Source organism: Chrysochloris asiatica, unplaced genomic scaffold (genome assembly GCF_000296735.1).
Source record: "Chrysochloris asiatica unplaced genomic scaffold, ChrAsi1.0 scaffold00339, whole genome shotgun sequence".
NCBI lineage: Eukaryota > Metazoa > Chordata > Mammalia > Afrosoricida > Chrysochloridae > Chrysochloris > Chrysochloris asiatica.
Window position 1 is genome coordinate 2,625,984 of NW_006408857.1, and position 24,550 is coordinate 2,650,533.

The 24,550-nt window shown below is 42.8% G+C and overlaps 1 protein-coding gene across 1 annotated transcript; it reads right to left on the reverse strand.

Moving 5' to 3' along the window:
* Positions 1–14,016: 14,016 nt before the first annotated feature.
* On the reverse strand, positions 14,017–24,198 carry LOC102824321 (glycine N-phenylacetyltransferase-like). Its single transcript, XM_006875799.1, is given in 6 exon segments — positions 14,017–14,252; positions 14,255–14,418; positions 16,578–16,749; positions 18,369–18,495; positions 21,012–21,205; positions 24,192–24,198. Coding segments are annotated over 6 exon segments (900 nt in total).
* Positions 24,199–24,550: the final 352 nt, after the last annotated feature.

Here is a 24,550-nt window from a genome sequence, read left to right on the forward strand (position 1 = left end):
TGTAGCAGTTACCCCACGCTGCCTTGCTTCCCCACCTAGTGGATGACACTAGCTCTCTGGGGCCTCACTGTCCCAGCTTAACGTTTTGAAAACCTCAAAGACCACAGACAATTTTCATCAGGCGGGATTGGAGATGTGGACAAATGGGCATACAGGTTTAGTCTGCGTGCTGTGTGCATGTGTGTTGAGAGGTGAGGGAGTGGGGCTAGAGGTAATACCCTTTCACCTCAGTTCCCTGAACTTTTCTACTCAGTAAGTACCACACTCACAGAAAAAACGAGTTCTGGATGACTCTTCTGAGAAGACGGAGTCAGTGAATTGAAAATTGTGGACTTCTCTAACGAATTTCAAACTCTTGGATAATAAAAATATTAACTAACCTGGACTATCCACTGTACTGAGGCACTGTGCCAGAGGCTTTATGTATATTTATTGTGTGTAGTTTTCATAACTCTTAGATGAGAAAATAGGCCCACGGGAACTTACAACTTGGTGGAAATCACACAGCAAACGGCACAGCCAAGTTTGGGTCTGCATCTTTGTCATTCCAAAGCCTACATGCCGGCTAGAAGACTGATGGGAAACCTGTACGGCAGCACCTTTTTACCACAGAGGGTGGAAAGATGCACCTATGAAACCCATCCTCATCACTCAGCCCCACCCCCACTCTAGTTATGTGTGCTGATAGGCCATGCTCAGATATGGTGTTGAAAGCAGCATTGGTCGCCCCTGCTTGGCAAACAGCAGATGGCACCAAAAATCAGAGCTCGGAAGCTAGAGATGCCATACAGCCTACTCTGAAGGTGCCCGCTAAGGTGTTTCTTGAGTGCTGGATGGAGCTCAGCACGCTTACTGTAGTCGGTGGTGCGGTAACACAGGCTCTAGCATTTGTGTACAATGGGTGGAATCCTAAGGGTCAAAAGTCACACAACTCCTTTGCCACACATTCTCTGGACTTAACTCATCAAGGGAGGGTGAGGCCCACTGGGAATTCGAAAGATTCTGAAACAATGTACAGTGAGGCCTCCCAGCTTGACACAGTCAGGGTTTTGTGAAAAAGGCACTCACTGGGCAGTGTGGGCATTAATGGGGAAGGCCAAGCACAGAGAGACGTGTGAAGCTCAGAGTTCTGGGCTGTGTGTTTTACTCTCACCCACTTAATGTAGTCTGTATTCTCTAATCAGAGTGGAGGCCCGAATCCTGGTAGTTTAATCATCTGAGGCTTCCGTTCAGTTGTTTAGAGACACATGCTTTAATGAATCATGATTCTGGGAAGTTGCGTGGAGCCAGGGCTGGGTGACTTACCTTATGTCCTTTCTTACGTGGATTCGTGTCCCAGACTACATCAAGTCAATCATAAATAGTTGGTGAGGATAGTGTGACAACATGCACACCAGGAACTAGTAAGGCCCTGCAAGGCCTGTATACATATGAAATAAGCAGATGATACTAGACTGGAATTGTAAGGCACAGGTTTAAGTGTTACTAAATTCAAAGGAAGGAAATTAATCAGCAAGGGCCAAAAATAGCTTCCTGGAGGAGGTAGGAGTTCATCTGTGGCTCAGGGGTTGACTGAGTACAAAAGAGAAATGAGAAACAAGTTAGTTGCCTGGTTAAAAGAAAGCAAAGCTATAGTAAACATTTAGGTCCCGCTGGTGTGGCACTTTGGGCTAATGCGCTGGACTTCAAAGTCGGATTGAACTGCAAGGTCAGCAGTTCAAGCTCACCAGCTGTTCTCCGAAACCCTATATAGGGTTGTTATGGGTCAGAACCGACTTAACGGCACTTAAAACAACAACCACTACAGGAGAGTCCTGGTGTGGCACTGTGGGTTAATGAGCTGTACTGTAAGGTCAGTTTGAACTGCAAGGTCAGTGGTTCAAGCTCACCAGTCACTCCTCGGAAACTATACAGGGTCACTATGGGTTGGAATGAACTCGACAGCATTTAACAACTTAGCGCATTCTTGATTAGCAATGCGTCTGCTTGTCAGTGTGACACCCTTTAGAATTTATCTGGATAGTGTTTTTTAAGCATGAGGAGTCCTGGTGTGGCGCTGTGGGGTCGAACACTGGACTGCAAGGTTGGCTGTTCAAAGTCACCAGCCCCTCTTTGGAAACCCTGTAAAAGGTCTCTATGAGTTAGACACGTACAGCACTTAACAATACCGAAAGAAAATTATGAGAGCCCTTGGAAAAAGCTAAATAAAGGAAATGGGAACTTTAGCTATACTAACAAAAGCATGTGTTTATGTGTAGACATTGTATGGAGTCTATCTGAAACCTATGAAGCAAATTCAGTAGGAGACTGGCAGGCCAGTGTTCTAGTTGTGTGATGGAGATTTTGGGGGTATACACATATTTTTTAAGGCTCCACAGCCCAAAGGGGATTTCCACCTGTAGATTTTAATTTCCGTGGCTCTTAAATATGAGAAGACTTCAGAAAGTTGGTGGATACATTCCATTATCTTTTATTTCTATTTTTCCACATACTTTCTAAAGCCCCTTCTTGGCCAGATAGAAAGTTTTTGTTGCCTGGGGAACCATGTAACTATATATGAAGGGGCTTCAAAAAGTTCATGGAAAAATGCAATGAAAAGATAGTGAATTTTTCCCACCCATTGTTTGAAGCCACTGTATACATAGAGAAAAGTGAGAGAATGTTATTTATAAGGTGGTTGTTAACGTACCATGGAACCAGTTCCGACTCTTAGTGACCCTGCACAGGGTTTCCAAGGCTGCAAATCTTACGGGGGCAGAAAGCCTCATCTTTCTCCCATGTAATAGCTGGTAGTTTCAAACTGCCGACCTTGAGGTCAGCAGCCTGATTTGTAACTACGCTACCAGAGAAGTTTGTGTGTGGCGCTATAGGATAAGCACTAGACTGTTAACCACAAGCTCAGCAGTTCAAGCCCACCAGCCATCCTTCAGTCAATCCTGTACCGGGATGCACTTTATTTATAAGGCGGTAGTGGTGGTGAAGTGCCGTCAAATCAGCTCTGACTCCGCGACTCTGTACAGGATTGACTGAGGGAGGGCTGGTGGGCTTGAACTGCTGAACTTGTGGTTAGCAGTCTAGTGCTTATCCTACGGCGCCCCACACACACACACTTAATTCCTATCCTCAGACTCATTTTGTCAAGAGCATGCTTCCATCCTTCTGGCCGGAAAAGTTGTCTCTGTGAGATTCTATTTTCCTGCCTGCCATCAAGGAAATGCACAGAAGAGAGTAGATCAATTTTGCTTGCACTGATTTAATAGGGTTAACTTGGTTAAGGTTTACAGATTAGCACACATTTATTTAAAGGCCAAACATGAACTAGCATTAGTTTTAAGATAATGCGGTTTGAGGGAAGTAAGAGTTTGAATAAGAATGGAAAGTGTAGTCATGGCCCTGGTATTGCTGGTATTTCAGGCTGCCCAACGCATGACTCAGAGCTGTGACCACTGGTCAAACAGAGAGAGAACAAGCAAATAAAATACTTCAGGGAGCCGTATCGGAAAAGGTGTTTATAAGTGCTTGTTTTCTGAGTCTTCAGCCCCTTATGAGGTAGCTGAACCCGTCTGCCGTGGTAAAATGTACAGGAAGCTGAGGGACCTCTGAAAAAGGGAATGGTGAAGAGGAAAAGGAGAAGGAAGGGAGAGCAGAATTGAGATGCGGTTAGTGGCCTTCTCATTGATTCCCACTCAGGGTAACCCAGTGTGCCCAGCCCAGCATAGAACTGTGCTCCGTTGGGTTTTCATGGCTGTGACCTTTCAGAAAGCTCACCCACCTTTGGGCTAGTTGTTGGTAAGCGCCGTCAAGTTGGCTCCAACTCCTAGCAGCTCTGGATAGGGTTTCTGAGGAGCAGCTGATGGGTTTGAACCACCGGCCTTGTGAGCAGTAGTGATCCTACAGTGCAGTCAAGCATTTTACCATTGGTAGTACCAGGGCTCCTAGTCTATGCCCACATACACACTGTGTGTGCGTATAAATGTAGGCCAGGTCAGTCTTTAGAAGAATGACTTCGCCTCCTGCTTCATCCATCTCCATTTCAAGCATTAAAACCCAAGAATGGAGCCCTCTGGATATTGGTACCTTCAAGAAAAATGAAAATATAAAATTAAAAATTAAAAAACCTCCCATTTCGTGGCTAAAAAAGTTCTTATAGAGTCCTGAGCTGTATAGATAAAAGTAATTTGATCTTTTGATGAAGTGGTGTGTGTGTGAAATAAGAAAATCTGTGTATGTGACTCAATACAAAACATAAGTCCTTGGGTCTATTTTTGGTTCACAGGACATCAAAGATGTGAGGACAGCTAATAGTAAAAGTCATGACTTCTTTGATTTCTGTATTTTGGGATGAGCAAAGGGAATTTCAAGTGATGTCAATATTGGGTGAAATGTAATCTTCCCAGTCAGGGTCAGGTGCACTCAGGGTGCTGGGTTCATCTCCACTGGGCAGAAAACTCCAGGCCCAGTCCGTTTAGAAAAGGTGGACTCCCTTCCACCACCATGCCACAGCTCTGCCCTCTGGCTGTGTTTTGCTATCTGGTAGCTTGAAAATACGAATGATTCCATTCACAAGATGAAACTGCTAGTATTTGACCCTCCATCAGACCTTGGAACTGTACTCCGGAGCGTCTATGAGGCTGTGATCTTGCAGATGCACACTGCCTGGTCTCTTTTGAGGAGCCTCTGGGTGATTTCAAACAGCCAGCTTTTGGGCTAAGAAGTTGAGCAATTTGCCATTTGCCCTACCCACAGTCTAGAAGTGATGTTACAAAAAATACAAGAAGAGCAGACCAACCTGGAGTGGCTAGAAGAACAGAAGATACTTCTTGAAAGAAAGATCTACAGGAAAAATATAAAACAACATAGACAGACTGACTGTTACTACAAGAACAAGCAACATGCTTGCCCAGGAAACATCAAGGCAAGTGGTCGGGTCCCCTCAGTGCAAACCCCCTTCCAAGACTAAGACTCAATGGGAATACACGCTGTGATTGGTGACCACGCTCAACACCAATAAGGGGAAGTGAGGGAAAAACAGCAATGAAGCAGTGAGCTAAGCCCTACAACGTTCAATAGACTTCTGTGAACCCGGGTGAAGACCTGGTTGACCAGCAGTGTGGCAAGACCTGGGGACTCTTGGGCCCAGAGTCAGTGACATAGCCACTGAGGGCTAGAGTGGAGAGTGAAGCGTCCAGCTGATAAGAAGAGAGGGCATATGCATAAGAACACCCACACTTGCAGATAATACCCACTTATCCTGGCATCAGTGACTGAATGATCAGAGCTCAACCAGAAGTAAAAAGAAGAGGGAAAAAAAAAAAAAAGTATTCTCATACAATTTGATGAACTTGACCTACACCTATGGAAGCAGTCGCTCAAAAGAGGGAACAAGTCCTTACAGCAAGAATCATTCCCACCCCCTCCACACACAGAGTAGACAGCGATGGGCAACTTGGACATTGGCTACCCAAAATGGGGGGCGGGGGACTACAAAGGCAAGAAGTGACTGGCTTACAAGCTTTCAAGAAGGAACCTAGATCCAGAGGGCCTGGAGGAAGGTAGAATCTCCAGTGAGTAGTATTCAATCTGACTAGGCGGGGCTGATGCAATGAAATTCAGATGAGTCTCTTGTGATACAATAGTGAATAATTGTTATCAGGACTGATTGTTAGGGTTGGAAATGTAAAGGTAGACGTTTTATAGCAAGGAGGGGAGTGATTAACTTTTCAGTCTAGGACGGAGGTCCCTAGGACCATCAAGGGAGAAGAGCAGAGAGCGGGACCCTACCCAGAGAAGCAGTGATGCCTGAAATGGAGCCAGAGATGATGATGTGGAGCGATGGAGCAGCTGGCGACTTTAGATCCAGAGAGGGAGAGCAACTGTGTGCTGAAGACCTGGGGGGTACGGTGGAAGGATTGCATGGAGGGGATTGTAACCATGGCAATGAGACGATATACGATGGAATGAATGTAAAACTAATGTTCTCCCATGTAAACTGTCACATAATTCACAATAAAACATTTAAGGGAAAAAAAAATACAAGAACATTTGACAAGTGGCTGGCATGTTGCATATTTCTATCCACTTGTTCAAAGTAACATGGGAGAGAATCATGCATTTATTTACCATGTCAGGCTGCACCCTTCTGTTTTATGCCCTGTAAGATGGACTCCAAGGAGCTCTGATAGCGTAGTGGTTACGAATCGGGCTGCGAACCTTATGGTCAACAGTTCGAAACTACGAGCTGTTCCGCGGGAGAAAGATGAGACTTTGCTCCCGTAAAGATTTACAGCTTTGGAAACCCTGTACAGGGTCGCTATGAGTGGAAACTGACTCCACAGCACATCACCACCACCACCACCACCACCACCACCACCAAGATGGACTCCTGGTGTGGTGCTGTAGGACGAGCACTGGACTGTGAACCACAAGGTCAGCAGTTCAAACCCACCAGCTGCTCCTTTGAAATTATACAGGGCTGCTATGAGTAAGAACCAATATGACAGCAAATAACTACATAAAGGTGGAGTGAGTCCTGGTGTGGCACTGTAGGATAAGCACTGAACCACAAGGTTGGCGCTTTAAATTCACCAGCTGTTTCTTAGAAATCCTATATATGGTCAGTCGCAATAAGTTGGACCTGACTCAACAGCACTTTAACAACAATCTTCTAAGAGGAGTATCTTCTTCACAGGTGAGATGAGAATGAGCATTAAGTGGCTCATGGGCCCTTAGCTAGTGTGATACAGGGCTGGGATTTTAATTCTGACTCTAAAGTTCATTCCAGTATACCCCACTGTCATAAAACACCTAGTTATCGAGATGCTGTATGCTGTAGAAAGCTATTCTCCATCTCTTAATTCACTTTCCGTAGAAAAATGCAGACTGTACCAAACTTTGCTCTGTGAAAAAGTCCATTTAAATTTCCAATCCTTGGGACAACCCATTGTTGTCTGACCTTCAGCATCACTCGTTAGATGGAAACGTTGCTTAGACATGATTATCTGAAAGCACATGTACTTGCCCTGAACATCGCCAAGTGTGTTTAATGTCTTAGCTTGGATTCCGCTGAGATGTTTGGTTGAGAAGAGAGCTCTGCTAGAATTTCGCATAACGGTGGCTTCCCTGTTGGACCTTTGGCCTTTTGGCCAGTAGCAGCCAACTCAGTCTCACAGCTTCCAGCATCCACTTTGGAGGGTTGAGGCCCGGGCTGTTTCACAGTGGGAGGGGCCGGACAAGTCCGGGAAAGCTTGGAGAGCTCTAGGGCGAGCCAAGGAAGTACACAAAGTGAGGCAACACCACAAGATTTGTTAGAAGCATGCACCTTCTTCTATACCAGAGCAAATGCAAACTTCATTTACTTCCATTCTTTAAGTAAATACATCAGCTCCAAGAGGGTCTGCAATCTGTCCTGGTTTCCCAGCTCAGAAATGGGAAGAATTCAAATTTTAGCGTAAGTCTGCAGCATTCTTCACTGCACCTCCCTGTTTTCCTATTAAACCAAAGCCAAACCCATTGCCGTTTCGTTCAACTCATAGTGACCCTGTAGGGCAGGCAAGGACAGAAGCTGTAAATCTTTAGGAAAGCCCACTTACCTCATCTTTCTCCTGCAGAGCAGTGGGCGGGTTCAAATAGCCTACCTTTTGCTTAAACCAACCCTTAACCCACTACATCACCAGGAGTTGTCTTGTTTCACCATGCTTATTTGAAAAGACATCTGGTGTCTGTTGTATTCAGGGCCCTCTTGCTTCCTTTCCTTTAATAGTCCTTTGCAAACTCCAGGAACAACTCATGCCCCAGACTTCTTTTACCGCCTCAACCCCGCTTCAGAAGCTAAGCACGGTCAGGCCTGGTTAGTACTTGGATGGGAGACCACCTGGGAATACCAGGTGCTGTAGGGTCAGCGCTGGACTGCTAACCACAAGGTTAGTGGTTCAAACCCACCAGCCATTCCTTGGAAAACCTGTACAGGGTCGCTATGAGTCAGAACAGACTCAGCAACACCTAATCACAATCACATGAGGTAAAGAGAACACTCACTAGAGGGGATGGGATTTGGACCAACAAAATCTAAAACACCTGTTGTCTGAGTTGATTCCAGCTCATGGAGACCCTTTGTGTTGCAGAGTACTTACTCCATAGGAATTTCTTGGGAGTCCTAGTGCAGTGCTGCAGGATAATGCACTGCACTGCTCTGTACAGTCAGTGGTTCAAACCCACCAGCCGCTCCTTGGAAACCCTATACGGCGTCACTAAGGGTTGGAACCAACTTACCAAGTTACAGCAATAAAATTTTTACAGAAGCAGATTGCCAGGACTTTCTTCCCCTGTGCCATTGGGTTCAAAAGGTAAACCTTTAGATTAGTAGGGACCTCAGTGTAGCTAGAGATAAGGAATGGGAGGTGGGAAGATTTGATATATTTGAGTTTTGATGTTGGAGGAGAATATTAAAAGTACCATGGCCTGCCAAAAGAACACAGATCTGTGTTGGAAAAAGTGCAGCCAGAGGGCTCCATGGAAGCCAGGATGGCCAGACTTTGTTTCTCATACTTCAGATATGTCGTCAGGAGGGACCAGTCCCTGGAGAAGGCTATCACATTTGGTAAAGTGGAGCTTCGGAGAAAAAGAGGAAGACCCTCCAATAGGATGGATTGGTGCAGTGGCAGTAGCAATGGGCTCAGGCGTAGCAACAGTTGTGAGGTTGGCCCAGGACCAGGCAGTGTACATAGTGTCGCTACGAGTCAGTAACCACTTGACAGGCACCTGACAACAACAACAACAAATTGTTGTGAAGTGCTGTCGAGTTGGTTCCGACCCATAGCGACCCTGTATAGGGTTTCCAGGGAGCAGCTGGTGAGCTTGAACCGCTGATCTTGCAATTCAAACTGCTTTGCAGTCTGGGCTCATTAACCCACAGCGCCACACCAGGACTCCTAACAAGTAGTTTGTTGTTATGTGCCATGGAGTCGGTTCTCATAGCGACCCTATACAAGGGTTTCGAAGGCTGTAAATCTTTACAGGAGAAGAATGCCTCATTTTTTTCCGGCGGAGAACAGCTGGTTGTTTCGAACTGCTGACCTTGCAGTTCAAATAGGCTTTGCAGTCTGGCGCGCATCAACCTTCAGCGCAACACCAGGACTCCTGACAACAAGTGTGTATAGTTCCGGCTCATAGTCATAGTCCCGGCTCATTCCGGGATAGTAGTTCCGGGCCGGCATAGGACGGCAGTCGGTTTCTCAAAAACCTGTAAAGGGAGAGGAAAGCTCCCGCGGGTGGAGTAGTTCCAAACCGCTCATCTTGCGTTTCTTAGCCACTAAGCTGTAATTGGTACGTGGGGAAGTCTTTTCCTAGAGGGGCCCTTATTCCTCACTGTGTCTGCATCTCTGTCCAGCAGAGGGCAGTGCAGACACAAGAGTTGCCTGCAAGAGATGCTCCTTCCTCCAGAAAGTTTTGGTGGCAAAAAAACTAGGCGATTTTGTGAGATTTGTGAGATTGAATGTCCACTTGTTGCCTTTTGCACAGTATACGTACAGTGCAGGGCTCCACTTCCTTGATTGATTGGATCACTTCCTGGTATATTGTGCCCAAACCCTTCACTTCCTGTCCTTGACAGCCAGTCTGGTGCTCGATACATGGAATTAACAGTGACAAATAGCAATTAGGAACAATTTGGTGGGTTCAAATTGGCAGTCATCCACTGGGCCAAGTCCCTGTGAAGGGCATTCTGGCCCCATGTAGTAAGAACCATAGGATTGTTCACACTCCTTCTTTAGCCCGGCATTTCCATGTCTGGGAGTCTATTGAAAAGAAGTGAAATCAGAGGAAGAAACCACCTTCCACACTCAAAACATTTGTTGTTGTTGCTGTTAGTTGCAGCCAAGTCTATTCCAACTTAAGGCGACAGCATGTGCTACCGAGTGTAACTGCTCCATAGGGTTTTCTTGGCTGTATTCTTTATGGGACAGGTCACCAGCCCTTTCTTCCCACCCCATGGTATGGGATCAAACCACTGACCTTTAGATTTATTGTTGAGAGCAAAACATTGATTGTGTTCACTGCTGTATCTCTCTTGCAGGGAGAACCTGTTTTGAGGAGTGTAGGAGCTACCTGACAGCTGCCAGCGGCTGCACATTTGGGATGGACCAAGCTCACACTTTCCCCACGTGGCTGCTCTCAGCAATGGAAGTGGTGTTAGCACTGAGCCATCTCTGCCAGAGCCGGGGCGCCTCTTCCGGATTCCCCATCAGTCTGGCTCAGACTTTCTCTTAGCTGGACCAGCGGCCAGCCGAATCTCTTCCTAACCTGTCCTCCTTCCTTCACTCTCTCCTTTCATGAGGTTGAGAGCTGCTTTCCCAGCCTGCTCCTGCTCCCTCTTCCCTTTATAATTCACGGGAATTTCCCCCAATAAATACTGTGTGTTTCTTGGAGGGCCCAAATTGGCAGAGTACTATAAACAATTGAAACAAGTAAGAAATATTTAGAAACGGTGTTTCCTTTTTTTTTTTTTTGTCCCCAACTGAAGAAATTTTGTTTTTTTACTTTGAACCACAATACTTTTCTTTTTCATAATAATTAAGAATATGATCTTAAGTGTTACCATCTTAAAATTCTATATACATGAGTATCAAATAAAATTTCTCTGAAGATAAGTCAAAGACAGTTGTACATCAACAGTGAACTTCCAGAAACTCAAACTGGGTTCAGAAGATGTAGAATGAAGAATATCATTGCTGGTGTCTGATGAATCTTGACTAAAAGCAGAGATGATCAGAAAGACATTTGCCAGTGTTTTCTTGAATATGCAAATGTGTTTAATTGTATGAACCATAATAAACCATGGATAATATTATGAAGAATGCGAAGTCCAGAACACTTAATTGTGCTGGTTCCAATTCATAACGACTCTGTGGAGGGTTTCTGAGGAGCTGTTAGTGGGTTTGAATTACCAATCTTGTGGTTAGCAGTCCAGTGCTTACCCTACAATACCACATCAGGACAGGGACTATATTTTTCTTTGATTTAAAAATCTATCTCTGGTGTTCTCTAATCAGTAGATTTTATGGAGACGTTGTGAGGAGATCATTTGCTGTCTGCCTACTGGATTGATTAATAGTGACATTTCCTCAGGTGTCCAACCCAGGCCTTCATCCAAAAGAGATGAAAGTCTTAAAGGATGATTTGAACATTTCTGATCCTAGGCCACCTGAGTATGTATGTATGTATGGTTGACATTTATCTGGTAAAAAAATCCTTTTAGGTCTAATTTATAAATCGTAAACTTAGAACTCTATAACTTGGTTCCAAACTATTACCCATTCCTCATACAAAGAAACACAATTTCAACGTTCTGAGAGATAGTCAAACAGTGCAGTCCTCTTTGTATCAGAACACAGCATCACACTACTCACTGGTGAGTCCATAAGATTTTATTACTCACAGTAACCAGGACGAGATGGATGGAGTAGAGTTTATCAAGAAACGCTGTCTCCCAGAACGACCCTAGTGATTATTGTTAAGTGTTGTGGAGTCAGTTCTGACTCATAGCGACCCTGTATAGGGTTTCTGAGGAGCAGTTGGTGGGTTTGAACTGCCAACTTTGTGGTTCAAACCAACCTTGCTGTCCATAGTACCACACCAGGACTCCCTAAAATGTACTGTTGAGTTATTCCCATGCACAGCCCTCAATGTGTCTGTCATGGGTAAAAGTACAAAGAAGAACTCTGGTCTGGGCTTATATAAATAAACCCATGTAGGAGGGCTGTGGGGTCTGGGTGTGGCATTGTAGGATAAGCACTGAACTACCAACTACAAGGTTGGTGGTGAAAACCCTCCAGCTGCTCCCTGGAAGCCTTATCCAAGATTCTCATGAATCAGAACCAACCGGATGGCATTTAATAACAACCAAAGGAGGACCGAAGTGCCAGACTGCATAGAAGCAAGAGAAAGAGGCTAAGAGGAAGGTGTCTCTGTCTAGATGCCAATAGCATAGAATGCTGGGAGCTGGAAGGTGCGTTTGTTCAGGAGAAAACAGCGTGGTCATCCTATGACCAGATACCCCACTAGCTACAAGGTTATATAGCTGATTACACAGTTAATGAGTTATGGATAGTCACGGAGACAGAGAAAGTGACCGTGAGCTCGGAACAATGAGAAAGACTTATCTGACAAGAAGATACTGGGAAAGAAAGTGAGACCCAGTTCCCAGTCTGCTTATCAGAGAATGCTCTGATCCCAAACCTCAGCTTAAGTGGTCTGGGTGGGATTGGAAAGGCAGACCACCCTCCCAGCAAGAATCACTACATCATCCTAGTGCTTTCTAATAGAAATATCATAAAAGACCATCAGATGTTAATAAAAGGTGTTAATTGTTAATAAATGATCATGGATCGGTAATTCTGCAAGAGCTCTTGGTTTTGTCCACTGATATATCCCAAAGGCATAGATTGGTGCCTGGCACACACTTAGTGGTCAGTCAGTACCTATTGTTGTTGTTGAAATGACAAAAAACTGTGGAGAATTTCACAGATTCATTTTCATACTGTCAACATGGAGAAATCGAAATCAAGAGTTACGAGAATGTGGACTGTTTTTGAACTTGCTATTTCTATACTTGGGAATTTTTCTCAAGAAACTAAATTTTATAAAAGAATAAAACAGGAAGGAAGGCAGGGAGGGAGGAAAAAGGAAAAACAGAAGGAAGAGAGAAGAAAAATGCAAAAAAGGAAAAAAATGGAAGAAAGTAAGCCATGGTGTACACCAACAAGAAAAGGTTAAGTATATGATACTGTATGAATCTGACTAATCTTTTGTAACCACCAAAATGAAAAGTTACAGAGATTTTAAAGAGTTTTTGTGAAATAACATCAAAAATCAGTTGTAACACAAGTTCCCATTGTTGTTGTTGTTGTTCCCATTGTTGTTGTTGTTGCTGTTAAGTGTTGTCGAGTCAGTTCTGACCCATAACCACCTTGCATAGTGTTTCCTAGGAGCAGCTGGTGAGTTTGAATGGCTGGACATTGTGGTTCAAATTAACTTTGCAGTCCAGTGCATTAACCCGCAACGCCACACCAGAACTCCAAAACAATTCCACAATCTAGATGTTTATTTATTTATTTTATTTCCCAGAAATTGGGTTTTAGCAGCGAGGCCAGGGGGTCCTACTCTCCGTGGGCTGGTGGTAGTGGTACTGTACCATCCAGTGGGTTCCAACTCTCTTTATGGGAGCAAAAATCTTCATCTTCTCCTGAGGAGCAGCTGGTAGATTCGAACTGCTGACTTTTTGGTTAGCAGCCCAATGCATAACCCATTATAATCCAGAGTTCCCATTATAACTACAAAAATAAAACCAATGTGCCTAAACAGAGTTGTATATTAGCTTCCATATAGTACTAAGATGTGTGTTATTACATCTCAAAGGATATCTCTAGATTTGTAATATCAGGACCACTTGGAAACGTGTTAGAAATACAAATTCTACGTCCCTACTTCAGATGAACAGAAGCATAAAATCTGAGGAAGGGGCTCAGCAATCTGGTTTTGAAAAACCTGCCAGACGATTCTGATGCTTGCCCCAGTTTGAGAACCCCCAACTCTAGACTAGTAGTTCTCAAGCAAGGGCTGTTTTGCCTCCTGTGGACAGTTGGGAATGTGTGGAGGTGTTTTTGGTTGTCAGTGCAGAGAGGGAGGATACTATTGGAATCTAGTAGGTAGAAGCCAGGGATGCTGCTGATGGAAAAGTGTTACAGCAATCCTGGAAATGTGGGGCACTAAGTGATGTGGGGGGCCACTGGAGGAATGTCTGAGCCTGCTTCATACTGAGGAACCAAATGGAAGTCCATGAGCTCGTGGAGGGCAGGGACCATGGTTCTGCTTACCACCATGCATTTCTGCTTTCCCCAGCGTTCTAACAGTGCTCACTCGTTTACCACTGGTTACAACTGGTATATGTTCTCCCCACCCACCTACATGCTCTTCCACCCACACGCCTAGTGCCCCCAACGTTGTCTGTGTTGATGTCCAGCATCACAGAGGCACACAGTTCCACTGGTTCCAGTCACAGGGCATGGGGACATGCTGCAGAGTGTGACTCATTTGTTGCATGAATTTGTTGCTCTTGTCTGTGTGGGAATAGGTGGGGAAGCCAAGTTTGTCCAGAGCCTGGACCTGGGAATCGACGACATGAGAAATGAGGCCTCGCGCCTGGAACTCAGGTAGAGTACCTGCCACCCTCAGCTCTCCAGTCTGGTCCATCATGGACAGGACACAAGGGTCCCGTCAGGCCCCAACAGACAGAAGGTGGGGAAGGTCCGGATACAGCGCTCAATAAACCTCTGGCTCCTCTCATTGCCACCATAGGACCAAAATTTATTCATTATGGCCGCATGAGTGACATCCAGGGATGAGAGTTTAAACATCTCTCGATTTCTGTGGAGAGACCAAGAGAAAAGAAAAGTCATGAATGTGGAGTTTTATAAGGAACCCTGGTAGTGCAAATGGTTAAGCACCCGGCTGCTCACTAAAAGGTTGACAGTTCAAACCCACCCAATGGTTCTGTGGGGAAAAGACCTAGTGGTGTGCTTCCAGAAAGATTACATCCAAGAAAACTCCGCTATGAGTCAGAATCGTCTCCATGGCAAACAGCAACAACAGAAAGTTTTAGGGTCCCTGGGTGACACAAACAGTTTACTACTAATCTAAAAGGTGGAATTTTAAGCTCATTCAGGAGCATTGCAGAAGAAATCTTGGCAATTTGATTTCATTAAAATCATAGCGGTATGAGAGTACAAAATTAGAAGTGGCATTAGGGCAGTCTGAAAACAAAGCCACAACACTATCGTAGGTCGTGACATATGTCTGGGATCTATGTTGACTGTTAAAGCTGCCTTTTCTGACACCAGCTTCTCTTAACTTTTGGGCTGACATAATCTAACCCTAAGGACTCCTGGAGTGGCACAATGGGTCAGCACTAGACTGCAGACTACAAGGTTGGCAGTTTAAATCCATCAGCTATGCCTCAGAAAGCCTATACAAGGCTGCTAAGAGTTGGAATCGACTCAATGGCACTTAACAACAACAGCAACCTAACCCTAACCCTAACCTAACCCTAACCCTAAGCCTAACCCTAACCTAACCCTAATCCTAACCTAACCCTAACCTAACCCTAAGCCTAACCCTAACCTAACCCTAACCCTAAGCCTAACCCTAACCTAACCCTAATCCTAAACCTAACCCTAACCCTAACCCTAACCTAACCCTAACCTAACCCTAAGCCTAACCCTAACCTAACCCTAACCCTAAGCCTAACCCTAACCTAACCCTAACCCTAAGCCTAACCCTAACCTAACACTAATCCTAAACCTAACCCTAACCTAACCCTAGCCCTAGCCCTAACCCTAGCCCTAGCCCTAGCCCAAACCCTAACCTAACCCTAACCCTAACCCTAACCCTAACCCTAACCTAACCCTAACCTAACCCTAACCCTAACCTAACCCTAACCTAACCCTAACCTAACCCTAACCCTAACCCTAACCCTAACCTAATCCTAAAAGAAATGTGTTTCTTCTTCTCTTCGTAGTCTGGCAGATTCAGAAAGGCACAATTATTTTTATAGATAGTCACCAGAGTCCTGGTGTGGCACTGTGGGCTAATGTGTCAGACTGCAAAGTCGTTTAAACTTCAAGGTTGGTGGTTCAAGCTCACCAGCTGCACCTTGGGAACTCTCTACAAGGTCACTATGGGTCAGAATTGCTGGCATTTAACAACAACATAGTCAACAGATACAGGATGCTGTCTTCTGTGCCCGAAAAGCTTTGACACACCGCATGACTGATACATATTCTATACACTGGATCTTCAGGAATAAATACGTTTGAGAAAGCAATCTTAATAATAGGTCCCCAGAAAACCCTGTCCTAAGGCTGTCCTGTGCCCACCCAGAGCATGAGTATGTACACTTGCACCCATGTACCCGTAATCAGTCATGTGATTATGGGTACATGGGTGCAAGTGTACATGCTGTATCGTATCCACCAGCCCCGCGCTCATATATCCCTCCTTCGACTACCCTGATCGTCATCTTGCAATCAGTCATGACTTTGTAGCTTCTGTTCCTGCTTGTAACTATACAAGGATGCCTGCTTCTTTCTTGTCTGGCACATGGTCAGTTTCACTCTGTGAATTTTCGCTGGTCTGAGCTCTCTTTCAATAAATCTCTACATTTTACGTTTACAGAGTATGATTCTTCATTCGAGGAAAAAAAACAAGAAACCCCTACGGAGCAGATCTCCACTCTGCATCACATGGGTCTCCCTGAGGTACACTCCACTTGATGCCAATAGCTTTCATGAAGTTTTGCATTTTCTCTTACCTCAGTTGTCTTGAGAGATGGAGTAGGCAGAGGAAGCAGCAAATGTGAAGTCCTGGAGTATGGATGAACATGTGATGATAGAGGAATAGGAAGAAGGCTAGAGTTGTTGGAGGGAACGAGCAGGAAGGATAAGACAGCTTGAAAGCTGGGGAAGAAGTAGAGGGGTGACTTAGTAGTGAGACAATGTGTGGTGCAGAATGGCTTTCATCACACTCACATGGCCTTGGCTCTGCCACCCTTGGCTGGTAAGTTCTTTGCATCCAGCAAGGAAGGAACCAATTTCTTCGCTGTCTCAGGCATCATAAAGAGGAAGCACTGTGTGTGCTTGACCTTGCAGGACTTAGTGGCTGCAAGACTTTGTATCACATCATTCAGACTGGACTGTGAACCTAAATGGGGCAAGGAGGAGAGATGTAGTTGCTTCAGTACGTTCTAGTGAGAAGCTCTCAGTGGGGTAGGAAGAGTCTGGGATTTACATTCAGAAACCTTGATTATGGGGCCGCTGCTGCTGTGTGACCTTAACATCAGGCATTAAGCATTTATGCAAATTTCCCCGTTTTACACAAGTGAAAACATGTCCAGGGATTGATTCAGATATGGTTATGCCTTTAATGGCAGAACCAAGATGTAAACCAAGTTTTCTAGTCTGCATAACCATGCAGTTTTGATAATTAAATGAGAAGAGCTATAAAAATGGTAGCCAATATCCATGGGCACTATTTTCTCAAAATGGTGCGTTGTAGTAGCATTAGTCCACGACTTGCCCAGACCTGGTATCCATTCCCTGGGATAATTTACTAATGCCCATTTGGGCATGTGACTTGTTTCCACCAATGGAGCAAAATAAAATGAGGGACTTACAAAGTTTTCCCATGGGAGCTTGCCCTCTGTTTTCTGCTCCTGGCCACCCTAAAAGTGCCACCATATGAGGAAGCCTATCCCAGGCTACCTGGGAGCCTACACATACTAGCCTACACCTGACCCAACCCCCTGTCACCAAAGTCAACAGGTCACACTAACTGACAGCTAGACCATTCCACAGACTTGTGAGTGATGTCATGCTATAGCAACCAGCCCACTGTCCACTCACCAGTGACCACAAAAGCAGAGGAAAACAAGGAATGCCAACACAAGACCTAATTGCCTTGCAAAGCCCAACCTAATTACTGATTCACAGAATAATGAGCTAATCAAGGATTATTGTTTTAACTTTTTAGGGTGGGTTTTCTGAGAAGCAAAAGCTAAATATACATCTGGGTATTGTAATAGTTGTTGTTGTTAAATGCTGTCAAGTCTATATCTAGAAGAGCTACCTCTTTTACATAGTGACCCTATATAGAAAAGGTAGTATAATTAGCTCTTCTATATAGGGTCACTATGAGCCAGAACTGACTCGATGTCATTAACAACAACAACAACAATATAGGAAACCTTGGGAGCTCTGTTGGCAGAGAGGGCTCTACACATTGAGTTGTTAACCGCAATATTGGCAGTTCTAATCCACCAGCTGCTGCTTGGGAGAAAGATCATGCTTCCTGCTCCTGTAGAGGTTTATAACCTCAGAAACCCTATACAGGATCACTGTGTATCAGAACCAACTCAACAGGCACACAACAATATGAAATCTGGGCTCCATGGATGGTATAGCTACTAGTGGAAACTCCACTCAGAGGTTTCTCAGAATAGAGACTTGTCAATCTACTTCCAAAAATCAGCCATTGAAAACCTCATGGAGCACAGTTCTACTCTGGCACCCAAGGGGTTGCCTTGAGTTGGAATCACTTCAATGAAAACTAGTATATTAACTAGCTTAGAGGCTTTTATTTTTCCTTTCCTTTATAGATATAATTGTAGTTGAGTAAAAGAAATAAAAAATAGACAGCAGGGTGAGGGTCTGGAACTTGTAAGAAGGAGGAACAATTCTTGTGAAGCAGGGGGATCGTGGACAGAGTAGGGAGGGGAATGTCCACTGCAAAGAAGTGAGTCAGCACACTTGCCGTCCTCTCACTTTGGATCTGTAAATGCTGTTTCCAGTTGATGACATCTGGTGAGCAGAGGAATTCCTGGCAGTTCTGGGGGTCCTTGGAGTAGACTTGGTAAGTATTGGTGTAGTGGTCAAGGTCATCTGTCATCTCCTGTTGGCATTGGGAAAGGGGATAAATCAATTCCCTTTGATTTCATGATTGCATCGCTGGTGTTTGAATTTTACTACACTGTGATCATTTTAAAGTATTAAAAAAAATTGGTATTTTTATTTGTGCATTATCATTATTTCTGAACCAATTAAATCATGAGAGCAACATGAGAAATTCAAGTGTTAAATTTATGATTGAAAATTGTAGCACGATGCTGTTATTTACACAAATTACATTAAAACTTCAAGTCAAAGACACAAGCATTTAGAACACATTCTTCTAGATCTCCACAATCCTCTACAGGAAGACCATAAGAGTAACTGACAAGAGGAAACTTCTGTTTAAAGAATGAACTTGACAATAGATCACATCCCTGCAGAACACACAGATGATGAACAATAGAGTAAATATGGATTAAATTTTCATATGCTGAGCAAATCATCTGAGAAGCTGGACTCTATGAAAAAGAAAGCAGCTTCAGGATTGAGGAAGGCTCAATAATGACTTACGATATTCAGATGACACACCCTTGCTTGCTGAAAGTGAAGAGGACTTGAAGCACTTACTGATGAAGATCAAAGATAATTTTATTCTAATTTTTATTATTGTTGTTAGCTTTGTCAAGTCAATTTTGACTCATAGCAACCCTGTATAGGGTTTCCAAGGAGTTGGTAGGCTTGAACTGCCAACCTTGTGGTTACAAGTTCAATGCTTATCCTTCAGTATGGAATGTACCTCAATGTAAAGAAAGCACAAATTTCACCCCTGTACCAATAAGCAACAGTATGATAAACAGAAATAAGATTGAAGTTCTTAAGGATTTCATTTTGCTTGGCGCCACAATCAACATTCATGGAAGTAACAGCCAAGAAACCAAATGATGTGCAGGTCAGCTGCAAAAGAACTTTTTAAAGTTTTGAAAGCAAAGACATTACTTTGAGGAAGAAAGTGTTTCTGATCAAAGCCGTGGTGTTTTCAATTGTAACATATGCACGTGAAAGCCGGACAATGAATAACGCTTTCGAATTGTGGTGTTGGTGAAGAATATTGAAGATACCAGGGTCTGCCAATTCATCCAAAAGAATGAATAAACCTGTGTTGGAAGAAGTACAGACAGAATGCTCCTTAGAAGCAAGGATAGTGAGATTTCATCTAAAGTATTTTAGGCATGTTACAGTAGGGACCAGTCCCTGGAGAAGGATAGCATGCTTTTTATTGTTGTTAAATATAAAATAGAGAGGCAGTGAAAAAAAGGAATACCCTCAATGAGATGGATTGACACAGTGGTTACAACAACGGGCTCAAAAGGGTCACGTATGCCTGGGGCATGCTTTCATTCTGTTGTTCACAAAACCTAAGTACAACAGAATGCTATAAACACTTAGTAACATGAATAATGAAACCAAAGAAAATGAAGATCAATTAGGAAAGCTTTCTTATAAAAACACATAGTTACATCGAAAAACAAACAAACCACTTATTCAGAAAGATTCCCCAAAATTATTGAATAAAGTTGTGATTCTTAGAAGGAAGGAGGCAGAGAAAAATATTCATTCAATTAGCATAAAATCAATGTAGTTATAAAAAATTCTACACAAATATATATTTTTTAAGTCAGAAATGATACCACTGATACTTTTTGTTCCTCAGGACACATCTAAAATAAAAATTTATATAATATGATTATTCTAAGTTTTATTATTGTTGTTGTTAGCTTTGTCAAGTCAGGTTTGACTCATAGCAAGCCTGTATACGGTTCCCAAGGAGTTGGTGGGTTTATATATCATTTTTAAAATTTTTAAATAATTTTGTTTGTATTAGTAGCATTTTTATAATCTTATATTTTTAGTTGATGTTTTAAAATATGCTTGAGAATTTTTGTTTTTGAAATATATCAACAATTTACCTTTACTAATTTTATTTATCCAAAATGTCTGTGGGAATGCTTGAGTTATAATTTTGCTCTGTACACTGTGCTGTTTCATACCTACATATATGCACTTTTTCTGGATAGAATGTTCACTTTCCCTTCTCAATCTGACAAAAATATATTTATTTACAAAATGAAGCTCAGATGAAACCTCCACCAAGAAGTTTCTCTAACCCTCTCAAAACCTTCCCCACATATACTTTGCATCAGTTTTCCTGTGGGCTAATTCTGTATCTTGTATACTTTCGTTCTTGCATATCTCATATTGTATTGCTTACCTATCTTTTCCTTCAGGCCATGAACTTCTTGATGAGAGAGACTTGTTTCCCGTCACCCTGATTCATTCCTATAGTCCAAAGGTATACCATATTGCCAATTCACTGTTTTTGTTGTTGTGAAGTGCCGTCGAGTCGGTTCTGACCCAGAGTGACCCTGTATAGGGTTTCCTAGGAGCAACTGGTGAGCTTGAACCACCGACCTTGCAGTTCAAATGGCTTTGCAGTCTGGCGTATGAACCCACAGCGCCAGGTAAGCATACAGAAAATAAGAACTCAAAAGCATACTCATTCCACATCTTGTACCTTACCTGTTCCTCGGGGCGAATAACAACTGTATTAAAATCTGGCCAACTGTCCACTAGGGCCTTTAGCTTGAAAGGATTTCCTTGGTTCATATGGAAGACGGTCCCATAAACCTGCAGCATCCCAAGAAAGTAGAAGAGTTGGTATGCTAGGATGGCATGACAAAGTAGCTCATGTTTGGTCAGAATAATGATCAACTCTATAAAATCACGAAAATGTGTGATAGGAAGTGGCCAAAGAGGGTATCTTGATCAAGCAATCTTTATGTGGTACATTTTACCCCCAAACAAATGAGTCTTTCCCCATCAAATTATAAGAATTATACATGCAGTTAAATATTCATGCAAAAGAAAATCACAATTTAAAAGCACCACTTTTAATTGAGGTTTTAATATAATAGTCTTAGGAATTTTTCATATAAATAGAGATATACAGTTTTACAAAAATAAAATTATCTGATGAAAACTGTTTTTAAAACTGATGTGTCCCCCCAGTGAATACATTGTGGGCACTTTTCCACATTAATATATGCAAACATTTTCTAAAAGCTGCATATTGTTAAGTGCCGTCAAGTTGATTTCAACTTACAGAGACTCTGTATATGATTTCCGAGATTGTACATTTTACAGGAGCAGAAATCTTCATCGTTCTCCCATGGAGCAGCTGGTGCGTTGGGACTGCTAACCTTGTGGCTAGCAGCCTAAGACATACCCTACTATGATTGCATTATACAGATGTAATACACTTCCCAATTCATGTAGGATCAGCGCTACACCAGATTCATACAAAGTATGAATCTAGGTAATTTAGAAGTCATCATAAATGAAATGGGATGTATAAAGATTGGTATCCTAGGCATTAATAAGCTGAAATGGACAGGTATTGACCATTTTGAATCAGACAATCATATGTTTTACTATGCCTGAAACAACAAATTTTGAAGAGGAATGGCTTCACGATCTTCATCAAAATGAGTATTTCAAGATCTATGTTGAAGTACAATGCTGTCTGTGATAGGATAATATTCATATACCTACATGGAAAACCAGAGCCCTGGTGTGGTTCTGTAGGATAACCTGGACTGCAAACCACTAGGTTGGTTGTTCAAACCCACCCACTACTCCTTGGAAATCCTATACAGGATTGCTATGAGTCAGAGCCAACACACAGCACTTAAAAACAACATGGAAAACCAGCTAATATCACTATTATTCAAAATATACACCAACCACTAAAGCCAGGGATAAAGAAATGGAAGAATTATACCAACTTCTTCAGTCTGAAATTGATCAAATATGCCATCAGGATGCACTGATATTTACTGGTGATTGGAATGCAAAAGTTGGAAACAAAGTGAAAAAGTTAATAGTTGGAAAATATGGTTTTGGTAATAGGAATGGTGCTGAAGATTGCATGGTAGCATTTTGTAAGACCAATGACTTAATTCATTACAAATGCCATTTTCAGCAATATAAAACACGTGGATCTCACCAGACGGAATACACAGGAATCAAATTAACTACATCTGTAGGAAGAGATGATGGAGAAGCTCAATATCATCAGCCAAAAGAAAATCAGGGGCGGATTGTGCAATAGACCATCAATTGCTCATATGCAAGCTCAAACTGAAGGTAAAGAAAATCAAGTCCACTAGAGCCAAAATATGACCTTGAATATGTTCTGCCTGAATTTGGAGACCATTGCATGAACAGATTTGATGCATTATGGGATGAAATCAAGAACAGCACATAATGAAGAAAGCAAAAGGTCATTAGAAATCCAGGAAAGAAAGAAAAAACCACAATGGATGTCAGAAGAGACTCTGAAACTTGCTCTGGAGCTTAGAGAAACTAAAGCAAATGGAAGAAATGAGGAAATAAAGAGTTGAGCAGAACATTTCAAAGGGCAGCTCGAAAAGACAAAGTAAAGTATCATAATGAAATGTGCAAAGACCTGGAGTTAGAAAATCCAAAGGGAAGAATAAATTCAGCAATTCTCAAGATGAAAGAACTGAAGACCATGTTCAAGCCTTAAGTTGCAATATTGGCCAACATATTGGATGATGCAGAAAACGTCACAAGATTATGGAAGAAAAGACTTCTGGCAAGATGGTGGACTAGGTGGACACACTACAAGGACCGTCTACAACAAAGATATGAGAGAAAAAATGAAACAGGCACAGATGGAAATTCTGGAACCCTGAACTTCAGAGGAAAGGTTAGAGAAGTGGATTAAGTGCTTGCTGGGAGAAGAAGCTGAGCAAGGAAGTGAAGAGGGGAGACTGACTGGTGAGTGGCCAGCCAGACACGGCATGACCATCTTGAATTTTTGTGAGCAGTTTTGGCAACAGAGGTAGCCTTGTGGAGCAGGTTCACACAGGCAATGGGAAGGGTGTGATTCCTTCTTTTTCCCCACACTCTCTTGGTGATCAAAGGAGTGGCCAGCCCCTACCCTCATCCATTCCCTGCTGAGACAGTGCTCTCTGGAAGCTGGAGCACTTAGGTGGGAGCCACGCCAGTTTGAAGCAAGGGCCAGCTGTGCCATTTTGGTACGCTGCTTTAGGACCTGGATTTAGGTGAGCTTAATTTCAGAACTACAGAACCTGCATAGCCACCAAACCAGCATTTAGTCCGTCACCCTGCCTCTTAAGAGACACTGAAATCAGCTCCATTAAGGGCCTCCATGAATTACTTCCAGATTGAGTGCCCTAAATATAAATAACACTGAGGCCTACAGGAACTCCATCTAGGACCAGGAACTCTGCTGTCACATCCCTCCCACACCCACCTTGTGAGCTCCTAGGCTTGCAGGATCCCTCCAGAATTATCTGTTACCACCTATCTGGTTCCAGCAATTGCACTGGTTTTTTTTTGTTTTGTTTTGTTTTTTCTTTTGCTGTTTCATTGTTTTTGTTTGTCAATTCTTTCTTCTCCTTCTCTTATCATTCCATTTAATTTTATCCTTTCTATTTACTTTATCTATTTCTACTTTACCCTTTTTATTTTCACTTTTGAGGTTGGACCAGGATCGGGCAGTGTTTCATTCTGTTGTGCTATGAGATACTGACTCAATGGCACCTAACAACAACAACACTTCCACTTTTGTTTTTCCTTCTGTTTTCTCATTTTCCCTCTTTATTTCCCCCGTTTGAGAACCAACAACCACAGACAACAATGTGAACTTACCAGACATGACAACACCACCCAGCACTTAATCCAGATAGAGAAGTATTAAAAGTAAAACAAACTTACAAGACTGAAATAGGAAACCAGAGATATCAATTTATAATTAAGTCAACCACACACAAAAAAGAGAAAATAGCATAGATATAGAACTTCCAAATGGCAAAAAAAAAAAAAAAAAATCAAGCAGAATTCAAGATAAAACAGACTGTTTTAAATAGGGGGAAAAGTTAATAAATTACAGGGTAACCTCAAATAAAATCAATACACCTTCACATCAAAACAAAAAAGAGGGACATCAGATAGATTTACTAACCTTGACACAACAGAAATGAAAATGAAAAGAAAATCCACAAGCAAAA